This window comes from Pseudopodoces humilis, chromosome 7 (assembly GCF_049639895.1).
Source record: "Pseudopodoces humilis isolate 2021_Gansu_Grassland_sample_001 chromosome 7, ASM4963989v1, whole genome shotgun sequence".
In the NCBI taxonomy this organism is placed as follows: domain Eukaryota; kingdom Metazoa; phylum Chordata; class Aves; order Passeriformes; family Paridae; genus Pseudopodoces; species Pseudopodoces humilis.
Genome location: NC_142206.1, coordinates 8,222,710 through 8,235,087, shown reverse-complemented (window position 1 = coordinate 8,235,087; position 12,378 = coordinate 8,222,710). Strand labels below are relative to the sequence as shown.

Below are 12,378 nucleotides of genomic sequence, written 5' to 3'. Positions count from 1 at the left end.
GTGGAGTGTGGTGAGGTCTGGGAATGGAATTCCCGAAATCCCAGATGCTCCTCTTTCCAAATTTAATGTCAGGATAACATGAGGTCGGTGGTGATGGTTCATTCCAGGAGCTGCCATTAAACTGTAGCCCAGGTGACATCCAGGGATGTGTCAGGCTTTATCCATCTAATCCTCTATCTCCCTGTGCTTCCAGAAGGCTCTGGGAAGAAAGAGACCAATCCAGCTGTTTGAAAGCCTCCAGTCAATCCCTGCTGTTCCTCTGCTTTCCTTGGACAGGTCTTGGAGAACTACAACAAGGGGAAAACAGCTCTGCTTTCGGCAGCCAAAGTGATGGTGAGTCCTACGGAAGTGGATCTCACCCCGGAGCTGATATTCCAGAGCCAGCCCTTGCCCAGCTGCCCCTCCGTGCAGATCGGAACTGGAGCCATCCCAGCGGACAGGAGGAACAGCAGCACCAAGTAAGGAGAGACTTCTCATGGAATAGTGGCTCCAGGTGTTGGGTCCTCTTCCTCTTGGGGCATTGTGATCCATGTTAGTGGAACAGATCCATGGGCTGCCTTTGTGGGAGTTAAAGCTTCAGGATTTCTTATGGAATGTCGGGGGGAAAAATCCCGTGTGTTGCTGAGGAATTTGAGTGCAGCAAGGTCAGGAAAAGGTATGGAAGAAACTTCCTTTTTTCTCTTTATCCAGACAAATGGGGTTTTCCCAAGGTAAAACTTGGAGCCAAATTTGGTTTGGGTTGGAAGGAATTTAAGGATCACCCAGTTCCAGCCAATGCCATGGCCAGGGACACCTTCCACCAGCCCAGGTTGCTCCAAGCCCCATCCAACCTGGAAGGAATCAGGGATAGTCCACAGCCTCTCTGGGCAGGGCAGGATTTAGTGAGCCAGGAAAAAAGAGCAAGAACTGGAGTCTGCAGAGGGAGAATCCATTTGTAATATTTCCAGCTGGGAGGACGGAGTGAGAAGGCTGTGGATGCCTCTGGTTGGAGGAACTGTGTGAGGAACCCTTGGATCCTCTGGCTGTCCTGGGATTCTGCAGCCTCATGTTCTCTGTTTTCCCATTGCAGGAGCAAATCCCATTCGGAAATCAGCCTGGAGGGATTCTACGAGACGAAGCCGCTTTCTCCCGTGCAGAAGGACCCCGTGGAGCTGCTTCTCCTGGACACTAAGGAACGTCTCTCCGTGGAGCTCCAGGACCGCCGCGCTCCTCTGGCCACCATGGAGAGCCTCTCGGACAACGAATCCATCTACAGCTTTGATTCCCGGCGCTCCTCCGGTTTCCGGAGCATCCGGGGCTCCCCCAGCCTCCATGCGGTCATGGAGAAGGACGAGACGCACTGCTTTTATATTGACCCCGTTATCCCTGAGGAAAACCCTTCCCTCAGCTCCCGGACAGAGCTGCTGGCTGCTGACAGCCTCTCCAAGCATTCCCAGGAGACGCAGCCCCCAGAAAACGTCCTCAACAGCGGCGGCACCACCCCCCAGCGCCGCTGCAGCGCCGAGGGCACCGGCAGCGACGGGGAGCACGTGTCCTCATCCCCTCGGGAAGAGCCGGCGCTCCACAATGGCCGCCTGGCTGACGTTCCCAGTCCCCAGGTGCTGGAATTCGCCGAGTTCATCGACAGCCTCTTCAACCTGGACAGCAAAAGCAGCTCCTTTCAGGACATTTACTGCATGATGGTGTCGGACAGCTCCAGCGACTTTGCGGAGATTCCCAAATCCGTCAGCGACCAGGAGATCCTGCTGAGGGCGCAGTACGAGCCTAACTTAGTCCCAAAGCCCCCGAGGTTGTTTGCGGGCTCGACGGATCCTTCGTCGGGAATCTCCGTGTCGCCTTCTTTCCCCCTTAGTTCATCCGGAGAACTCATGGATATCACTCCCACGGGTGTGAGCAGCCAGGAATGCCTGGCCACGGACAAAATCCGGACTTCCACCCCCTCCGGACATGTAACCAGCCCTGCCAAGCAGGACGATCTCATGATTTCAGCCCTTTAGTGCAGGGGAAAAGGGGTGGAATGATCCCAGTGGGATAATCCATGGAGGAGGCTGTCATCGGGCAGTTGGGATCAGAGGAGACAGCTGGAAAAATCCTTTCTGGGGTGACACAGTGGTGGTGTCTGGAGGATGGATTGTGCTGGAATCCTGTGCTTGGAGCTGGGAGAAGCTTTGCCCCACGGGGCCTGAGAGGGTCTGAGGCACTAAAGTTCCCTACCTCAGCCTGTCTCATTCCAGAGGCAGATTCCTTGCCCTGGGGCACCTGCTGAGTTTGGGAGTGAGATACCTGGATAGATGGAAGCAGGAGGGGGCCGGGCCAGATCCCTCCCGTCGGGACTGAGCCGGTGGTGTGGGAAATGAGCGGATTGAGACTTTGGGCCCTGTTGCACTACCATGGATCCGGCCCAAGATCCAATTCGGCACACTTCCATGGGGATTGCTTTTGTAGGACACTCCTGTTTTAAAGCCATTGGGGCTGTATTCCCCGCAGATCCAGTCTCCCCTTCCCGCCAGGCACAGCAGGAATGGGGCTGGCACCATGGTTTCTCTCCCCTGAGCACTCCTGAGAGGGAAGGACGCTGTTCCCAAGAGCCCAATCCCTCTGCCACATCCCTCTTTTGGCAGAAGGTTCTCCTGGATATCACCCCCATCACTCCTCAGTTCCCTGGACCCCTCCGAGCTGGCGGCATTCCCGCGGGACTGCCAGGATTCTCATCTCAGAGCTGCATGGATATGGATGGATCAACTGCAAAATGCACCCAGCATTATTTTCCAGGCCCCTGTGGAGTCTGGGAGTTCCTCCTGGATCCCTGGGGGTCCTCACACCACCCATATGCAGCATCCACGGATCAGTGCCGGCCTCTGTCCTTGGGAATTCAGGGAAAAGATGGACTTTTTCCCAGTGTTGCAATCTCTTGTATGTTTACAGAGCTGCTGAGCTGGTTGGAAGGTATTTATTAAGGAAATAGGGAGGCTTTCCTGAAGGAAAACCCATGGTCATCCTCTCCTTCCCATGCTGTTTCCTGTGGGGACTGAGGGAAGAGAGGATGAGCAGGCAGAATTCCAAGCCCCCTGCTTCCCAGGTGGCTTGGATTCGGGGGTAACTGCCTGCCTCCTCTCCTTCCCTCTCCCCACCCGCACAATTCCATGTAGGAAAGCTTGAGCAAGTTGTTAGGAAAACTACCTGAGCCTCTGGGCCCAGAGGAGCCTGCTCTGCCTCTCCAGGCAGGTTTTCCAATGATGGGAGCAGAAGGAAAACTACCTATCCTAGGAAATGAAACATTCTTGGGACCTGGAAAAGGCCTTGAATTGCCACAACTCCCCCTCAAAGCTCAGCAGTTACTGATGGCTCTCCCCGGAGCTCCATCCTCCCTCCCTGGAAAAGAAATTCCTGGTTTAACTTCCTTAGAATCCTGTGGTTGCTCCCTTTTCCCCTCCTTAGCAGTGCTGTTTCCATTTTGGGAGGACGCTGTGCTTTCCAGGAGCTCAGCTCCTGGCAAATCCCAGGTTTCCTGTTGTCCATGTGGACTCCAGAAGCCCCGGGATGGGTCAGAGCTGCGCTTCCCGGGAGCCAGTGTGATCCGATGCCATCGAGGAGCACTTTATAGCCGGTGTGCATTGATGGAAATAACCAGCATGGGATGCTCCAGCCCCTGCTCCTTAGCCGTTTCAGAGCCTTCAGAAGTGCTTCAAGTGGCCAGGAAAACATTATCCTTGTGGTTTAAGGTTCCAAAAGTGACCTTTCCCTGAGTGGAGTCAGAGGGAATCTAGAGGAGTCCCTCTACATTCAGAGGGATTTGGAGAAGGAAAAATCCTTTTATTCTGAGCAACCAGAAGTTCTTTCTGTTTTTGTAGATCCTTAAAAAAAATAGCAGGGAGCAGGCACAGCACAGGGTAGGGAGGAATTCCTGCACTCAGGAAACACTACCGAGGTGATTTTTCAGGAATACGCACAAAAATCTGGGAAGATTTGAGGGGAAAAGGGGAGCTGAGAGGCAGGGAGGCCGGGGCTAGCGGGCTAGCTCCCCTCCTGGCCCAGGAGTCGGGATAAGGAGCTCATTCCTGCCCTTCCTCCTGGCAGGAATTAACCCTTAGCACTAAGGCAGAACTTGGGATCTGCAAAGCACTTTAAAACCCTAAGGAAAGGGATCATCTCTGTCCCTGGGAGCGACATGAGTACCTGGGATTAGATGGAACTACTGGTGGGAGGTGCCTCCAGGTGAGGAAAAGTGGGATATCTCCCTCCTGAAATGTGGGAACCTGCTGATGTTCCATGGCTCGAATGTTGCACTAGAAAGTCCCTTCCCTGACGTTCCTCTGCCGTGTCCTGGAAGACCCAATCCTTGGGTGACTCCTTCCTTCTCTGTGCCATTGGAACTGTATCCCATGGGAATGGCTTACCCTTGCCCTGACAGGAAGCAGTCTGGAATGCTGCATTTTTTTAGCTCTGTGATTACTGGACTTTGGAAAAGCCTGGAAATACATAATTCCCGGGAGCTGGGCTTGCCACAGGTCAAGGAGTAAAGGCACAAAAGAGCCCCTCGAAGGTTTTCATTGTATCCCATCATGGATAATTCCTGTTTTTTGTTGACAAACTGATCTGATCCCAGTCCTCTCAAATGAAATCCACATTCTTTGAATTATTTCTGCTTTAAATGTCTCTGTGTCTTGATCCCAATCACTGTGTCTTGATCCCCAGCATTCCATGTCTCCATTCCCATCACTTCTTTGCTATCTGGGCATTTGGAAAGGCTGATCTCCCATTTCCTCCTGGAAAAGCACACCTGGAATGCTGAAATAAATGTTAAAGCTGCAGCTACCTCCTTCATCTGTACTGTACAAACTTCCTGCTTTCTCTTCCCTCTCTGTCTTTGGGAATATGAAGCATCTCCAGTTTTCCAAATCTCTTGTCTTCTGCTTCTTCCTCTTCAGCTTTGTGCCTTCGGATCTTCGGATATTCCCATGATATTCCAACAGGATGTTCCAGCCAGTGCCTGACAGGCTGGAAGCGCCTGACACCGCAGACCCCAGACTGGCCAACAGGTCACCCATTCCATGCCTCATCCTTAAAATCCATTCTGATCCTTCTTCCTTGGACTGAGTGACCTTTAAAGGTCCTTTCCAACACAAACTGTTCCAAGGGTTTCTTGGCAGAGGAATGGAGCTGAGGCTCTTCCTGCACCAGTAAATTGATTTTATTGTTGCTTTCGTTGCAGCAGTGCCAAAAATTCGGGAAGGACCCTGCAGTGATGAGGATATACTGGCGCTTTCCCAATATTTATCATTATTCCTTCTCCTTCAGGGCTGCCTTCTTCAACTGGAATATTCATTTCCTCCTAAAACGTCCCTCTTTTCTTTGCTCCCTATTCCTCTCACCTATTTCAGGAGGCACCTTATCCCTCTCTTCTCTCAGGGTGCTGATGGTTCATTCCACATCCTTAGTAGCACATGGGAAAACTATTCCAAAGCAGTTAAATGGGATTCTTGGAACTTTTTAAGAACTTTTTTTCCAAAGCAAACAGGATTTGTAGGAGGTATTTTGGTCTCTGCAGAGGGCTGGGGTAGCAGAGGGTGGTGTGGGTATGGAATTCCAGTGATTCCCAGTTCTGTTCTTTTAGGATGTTAGATTCCAGGAATAGTTGATGGTCCCAAGCAGGACTGAAGTGGGAAATGTGTTTCCAAAGGCATGTAAGAAGGAGGAAAAGCTCCAAGCGTGGGGATACGGGGTCTGTATCTAGCACATTCTCCATGCACTTTGATGTTTTCCCAGCTTTTGCTGCTCTTTTCCTGCAGGCAGATAATATTATTTCCATAGAATCACCCACACAGCTTTCATTTACAAATTGGGACATAGGAATAATCAGGATTACCCCTGGCAATGGGAATTAGGTGGGATTAATTATTGCTGGAATGGGTGTGTTTGATTGGATTTGTGTTTTGGGGCTATATCCAAGAATCTTCATTGAATTTCCATGGGCAGCAGAGTCCTTCTGTGTTTGCCTTGGGAATTGCTGGGCTGGAGCTCCCCTCCATGCTGGGTTTATCCTTATCCATTCTGGGATATCTTTCCCCTGGCAGTAGGACATTCTGGCTTTGCAGGATGGGAGCAGGAATATTTAATTCCCATGGGTTTAGGGATAGTGGTTGTAACTGCAGCCTTTGAGGAACTTCCAAACGTTGCCCAGAGAGGTGTGGATTCCTCATTCCTGGAAATATTTCAGGCCAGGTTGGATAAGGCTTGGAACAATCTAGGGTAGGGAAAGATGTCCCTGCCCATGGCAGCAGGTGGGAGCTTCCAAATGATTCTGGAATTCTGTGATTCCTTGCTTGCAGTATTACGGTGGTGCAGGAGAGGGAAGGTTGGAATTCCAGCAGCACCTCTGCATGGATTGCTCTGCTGAGAAGTTCCTCTGAAGGAAGCAGTTGGAAAGCACTGCCTGGAATTGGGCTCGTTGCTTTGTTCCCAGAGCCTGTGCAGTGCTGATTTTTGGGAAGAGCCTCATTTCTTGTGCCAAAGCTCCCTCTCATGGCTCCTGCATGGAGGAAGCAATGCTGCGTGGATCCTGCTGGAGGCAAACACTGCCCATCTTTGGCAGCTGGGGGAAGAAGGAGAGGAGGGAATATCGCAGCTGGAAGCAGGGATCCAGTCTGGGAGTCCTCTCCAGTCAGATCCACAGGGGAGTTAGGGATTGAGAAGGGATGGGAAGGGGGCTGGATCAGCAGTCACTGATGTCCTTTCCCTTCTTCCAGCTCCAAGGAGCTGCTTAAGGGCTGGAAATTCCAAACATCCATGGATTAAGGCAACTCCTTGCTTTGTCATAGGGAATTATCATCAGCCTCTGAGTGCTTTGCCATCTCCATTCCCATTGTTTTTTCCATGTTTTTTGAGTTCATACCTGTTGTGCCTTTGTTCTCCCTGGCTTCAGGTGCCAGATTTCTGTGATCAGACATTTCCCACCTTCCTTTCCCACTTCTCTGGGAGTATGGAAGTGTGGCCAAGGCCTGGTAGGAGCTGGCCTTGCTCCCGAGCTGTCTCCTGTTCTGCCTCAGTCAGGACTTCCCACATCTTCCCACTTTTCCCTGCTGCCTGAGGTCGTATCCAAGTGCCAAAAGCAAATCTTGACCTGAGGCAGGCGATTTCCTCCAACCCACACCGCGTTTCTCCCTGGCTCTGGAGGAGCCCCCTGCCAAAGGTAAGCTCCCCTGGGAATTTTTCCTGCTTTCCTTGTTGTGTCCAATCCCTCTGACATCATGTCACACCATGCTCCGTGTCCCGACTTTCCCACCTTCCCAGCACACCTGTAGGATGAGAGGAACATCTCCCGTCTTCACCTCTTGATTCCTGAAAATCCTTGCAGCACAGGAACAAGTCTTGACGTTGTTTTTTCTTTGGATTCCACTTCCCTGCTTCCCGTCCCGGGCTTTGTGCAGTTCCGATGGCTCCGAGTCGGAAGGCAGGGGTGGCACGGTCCTGTCCTGCCGGGATATCCAATTTTGGGAAGTTTGTGTGCAAAGGGATCCCGGCAGGGGTTTTTCCTAGGACACTGCCACACCCTTTGGGTCCTAAATCCTTTCCCGGGATGTCCCCAGCACTTGGTGGTGGCTGCAGCTCCAGCTTCCCACCTTTCCCTCCACAAATCCACTCTTGAGCTCCTGTCCTGGCTCTGAGCGGAATTCCTAATGGCACAGGGATATTTTGGGATGGGCTGTGCCTCCCTGTCTGGAATGTTGTGCCCTACAAGCCCCCTCCCTTTGGCTCTGCCTCACTGGAAAAACCCTTCCTGCCTGTCACCTGTGTCCCATCCCGTGCTGGGGCAGCTCAGAGCAGGATACCTCTGGATTAATTTCCTGCTGGATCCTAATTGCCTCCTTAGAGCTGAAGCCTTTGGCATTTTTGGGAGAACCAGCCCTTCCAGAGAGCTCTGAGGCACTCCCACTGCTTCTGGCAGGGCTTGGAGCACTTGGATATGCAACTGGGGGGGGAAAACAGCCCAGCATCCTGCGTCCCCATGCTCATCCCAGGAATGCTGCCCTCAGAATCCCTGCTCCGAGCTGCCCCAGCATGAAGATTCCGAGGAAACTCAAGCACTCCTCATGTGCCCTTCATTCTCCATGTGACTTATTTTGTACCTCTGTACAAAAGATCTGAACTAATCCCGCTGTAAAGAAAGATCCGGATGAATTATAACCTAATTCCAGAAACATGGATGTATATAAATTTTCTGTATATTCTATGGCACTCTGTATAAAATGGATGTTGGAAGCATGGCTGGAGTATGTGACTGTTCCCAAGGATGTCTTGGACATGGATGGTTGGGAGCTGCCTGAGGGTTTCTGCCTTAAAGGCCGGTGAGTGAGTTGGAGAGGTGGGAAGGACACCAGGAATTGGGTGTGCAGCTCTTGGGAAGGATCCAGGGAATCACTGAGGGTTGGCTGTTTCTTCTCCAGTTCTCTGCTCTGGATCTCAGCCTTTGGAGTGGGAAAACACTTGGAGGAACATCCAGAAGTTGTGGATTTGCCATCCCATGGTCAGGTTGGAGCAAGCTGGAAGTTGTCCTGGAAGTAGTGGAAGGTGTCCCTGCCCATGGCAGGGATGGAACTGGATCTTTAAGGTTCCTTCCCACCAAAACCATTCCAGGCTCCCATCCCTGGAATGGTTTGGGTGGGAAGGGACCTTAAAGATCCCTATCCCTTGAGATGAGTTCTAGGAATCTCTCCTTTTGTGGAGAAGAAAATTAAGGAAGGGACCGGATGCTTTGAGTTATTCCAAGTTAAATTCAACCTGTCCTATAAAAAGAAGGATTTTAGTGCAAACAGGGAATTTTTTGGGAGTGGATGGGAATGATGGGGATAGAAGAGGAGCATGTGTGCTCTCTATTGGATATTCCAGCCTGAATAGTGTGGAGATCTCCCCTTTGGATGAATATGAAAGTGCTGAGATCCTTCTGTGAGCTGGGTGAGTCCAAACTGGGATTTTCCCAGTGTCCCACAGGACACAGCTCTGGAGTTGTAAAGCAGAATCTCACTGCCTGAGAGCTGTTCCCAGCTGTATAATTCCACATAATTCATATTCTGGAAAAGGGAAAAGATGCATTCATGGCTTACAGGGTCGGGGAATAAGGGCAAGAGAAGTCCTGGAGCTCACTGACCAGCCAGGAGAAATCCAGGGAGAAAAGGAATGCCTGGAAGTATGTAATCCTATTAATGGCTGCGTGGAATTGTTTTTATGGCTGCTCCTGAAGGGACTATCAGGGAATTAAGAGCTCAAAGGTGGCTGAACTACTGAGTTCCTATAAAAATGCCTATAAAAAGTGCTGGAATGTTGAAGTGCCTGATGCTTTGGGATGGTTTTGTGGGATTTTTGTCCCTACCCGGAGCTATATCAGCCTCATAAAAGGATATTGGCTCTTCTGGAAATCCTTCCTCTGCTGGGGAAGGAAAACATCCAACTCTGGCTGCTATCCTTGGATAAACACGGAATAATCCATGTTTAGGAGAGGCTGCTTTAATTCAGTTTTTAAGGATGAAAATATATGGATGTGGACACAGCAGGAATGGGGGATGCTGCTATGAAACCTATTAAAAGCCTTCCTTTGGGATGTGGTCATGTTTTCCAAGGAGATTCTCTAGCTGCTGGGTGTGTTGGTGACCTTAGGAAAAAAAATCCAGCTTATTGAGAAAAGTTGTTTCCAATCCATTGACAAAAAAATTCAGAACTACAGAAAAAGCCCCCAATTTTCCAAATTTTTGAAGTATTCCCCAGCAAGCAAAGAAAAGGAGGGAAAATAATGAAAATATTTAATTAGCTAAAGCTGGCATCTAATTGTTAATTAATTCAATGGAAACCAGCATGGCACAAGTAGTTCCTTGGGGCTTTTCCAAGGATTCCAGGTTGTATTTCCTTTGGAAAAGAAAGGAAACGGTGATCTGGGGGTGATGGTCCAGATGTAATTCCTGGCCTCTTCCAGCAGCATTTGCTTTTTCCTGCCTCCTCAGCAATGTCTCCTTGTATTTTCTAGCAATCTGTACTCATCCTTTCCACCACAGAACTTCCTTGGAAAGCACATCCAGCCCTTGTGCCCTTGTTTGTCCTGGTAGAGTGAAGAGGGGTTTTCCATGGAGCCTGGATGTCCTCATTGGGAGCACGTGGGTGACACTTCCTGGCTCCAGGCCTGGCTTGAGTCCTTGTGCTTCCAGCTCCAGAGGTCTCCCAGGATGTTGAGGTCTCCCAGGACATGTGTTCCTCCCTGAGGACAGCCCTTTATTTCTTTATAAATCAATGGAGGTGTTCTCGCCGTCTCGGGAATGAACCCTTTGGAGTTAATGGATAACCTGGAAGGGATTGATCCGCAGGGTCTCCTGCCAGGAGGAGATAACGGAGGGAGCTCTGCTTCCGCCTCCAGCAGGGTTTGAGCTTCCCTGGGGGTAGGAAGGGATTTCCCAGAGAATCTGGGGCTGCTTCATCCCTGGAGGTGTCAAGTCCAGGCTGGACAAAGCTTGGAGCAGTCTGGGATAGTGGAAGGTGTCCGTGCCCATAGCAGTGGATGGAATGGGGTGAGCTTTGAGGTCCCTTCCCACCCAAACCATTCTGGGATTTGGGGAATTTGTGCCTGGATTTTGGGGTGGTTTGTGAATAGGAGATTCCAAGTCTTCAGTGTCTCTGACAGCGACCCAGCAGCTTCTTCGGGACCTGGTCCCACCAGGAGAAATAGATCTTCTATCCATTGAATATCCCTGGATCCCTGATCCCTGCTTGGCTGAGCCTCCTGTGTGAGCCGGATCAATGATTCCAGCGCCCTTCCAGACACTGAGGTGTCCATGCTCAGAGCTGGTGGAAAAAGGTTAAAACCAGACTCCAAATCCTTCCAGTCATTCCTGGGAATCTCAGCTGGAGGTTGGGATGTGGGGAGGGATGGGATAAGGGAAGGGGAAATTCCTGAATTATTCTTTTGTTGCAAACTGGACTTTGAAATTCGGCGCTGGAGGGAGCCCCGGCCACACCTTCCATGAGTAATATCCCAAGTAATATCCCTCCAGCCCTTCCTGGCTCATGCTCCCAGCCAGCCATGTGGGGATAGGGAGAGCAGGGTTTGCAGGGAGCATGAGCTGGAGGGGATTGGGAAGGGGGAGAAATGTGGGAAATGTGGAGGGCAAGAAAAAGGAAGACCAATGAGGGACTGCATTTGGATCCACTGGAACCAACTTTCTATGGATCAAAGCAATACTTTGGGTTTTTTGGGATTCAGAGCTCTCTAGGATCCTTTGGGTATCACACAAGTCCGTCCCTGAAGTGCAGCATTCCCAGCTCAGTGCAGGAAGGGAGCTGGACCATCCCGTATGGATGAGGTTTGGCTCCATCTCTTAGTGGGTTTTTCCAGTGGGTCTTTTCCCTTTAATCTGGTCTGGGAAGGGAAAGAGCAGCATTCCTTGGGGGAGTGGGAGCTGAGCAGGATTGGGAGGCAGGAGGAAAACTCAGGTGAGAAGGATGTGGATCATCCACACCTCGATTTAGGCACCAGGGAAGGAGGAAAAATGGGAAGGAGCAAAGATTCCTAGGGATATGTCCAGAGGAGGGTGGTCTGGGAATGGCAGCCACTCGGTGAGGCTCAAATTTGAGGATTTGAATCCTTAATGAACCGTTCCCAAAGGGGTTTTCCTCTCTGGTAGGGGCTGTGTGGCATTCGGGAGCTGTCTCACTGACAGGTTGGAATGTGGGAATGTTGACATTGTCCCTAAGGAAAGGAGGGAAGTGTCCTGTTTTTATTGTAAATGAGTTGTTCCACAGGATTTTACACTTTAGGATGGGGAATCCCAGGGCAACTCCAACATGGTCAATCCAGAGGGATCCAAATCGGGGCTCAGGATCCTTTCACCAAATCTTCTGATCTTCCTTGAACCTGGCTGTCACGGGCAGGAACTTGTGGAAGTGCTGGTGGAGCTGGATGGGCTTTAAGGTCACTTCCCACCCAAACCGTTCCAGGATTCCATGATCCCTGTCCCTCAAGATCAGTTCTAGGAACCTGTCCTTCAGTGGAGAAGGAAATTAAGGAATGAACTTGATGCTTTGAGTTATCCCAAGTTAAAGTCATCATGCCATATAAAAAGAAGGATTTTAGTGCAAATAAAGTTGAGTACAAGGGAATTTTTGGGAGTGGATGTGAATGGCAGGGGTAGAAGAAGATGAATGCTCTCAGTCAAAAATATATCCCAAATACTCAATTATGTTGGATATTTGAGCCAGAATAATGTGGAAATCTGCCCTTTGGATGCTGGGATCTTTCTGCAAGGAAGGTGAGTCCCAGCTGGGATTTTCCCAGTGTCCTGCAGGGCTAGGGACACAGGGACAAGGCTCTGGAGTTGTAAAGCAGGTTCTCATGGCCTG

At 50.6% G+C, this 12,378-nt stretch overlaps 2 protein-coding genes across 10 annotated transcripts in view; both read left to right on the top strand.

Moving 5' to 3' along the window:
- DAGLA (diacylglycerol lipase alpha) overlaps window positions 1-8,259 on the top strand; it is a 58,957-nt gene extending 50,698 nt beyond the window's left edge. For all 4 annotated transcript variants that reach the window (XM_088058391.1, XM_088058389.1, XM_088058390.1 and 1 more), the window contains 2 exons: window positions 277-458; window positions 1,070-8,259. In XM_088058391.1, the coding sequence (XP_087914517.1) occupies window positions 277-458; window positions 1,070-1,997 (1,110 nt within the window). In that variant the 3' untranslated portion in view covers window positions 1,998-8,259. The remainder of the gene's footprint in view (window positions 1-276; window positions 459-1,069) is intronic.
- MYRF (myelin regulatory factor) overlaps window positions 2,391-12,378 on the top strand; it is a 57,481-nt gene continuing 47,493 nt past the window's right edge. For all 6 annotated transcript variants that reach the window (XM_088058384.1, XM_088058383.1, XM_088058386.1 and 3 more), the window contains exon 1: window positions 2,391-2,946. In XM_088058384.1, coding sequence (XP_087914510.1) covers window positions 2,391-2,946 — 556 coding nt within the window. The remainder of the gene's footprint in view (window positions 2,947-12,378) is intronic.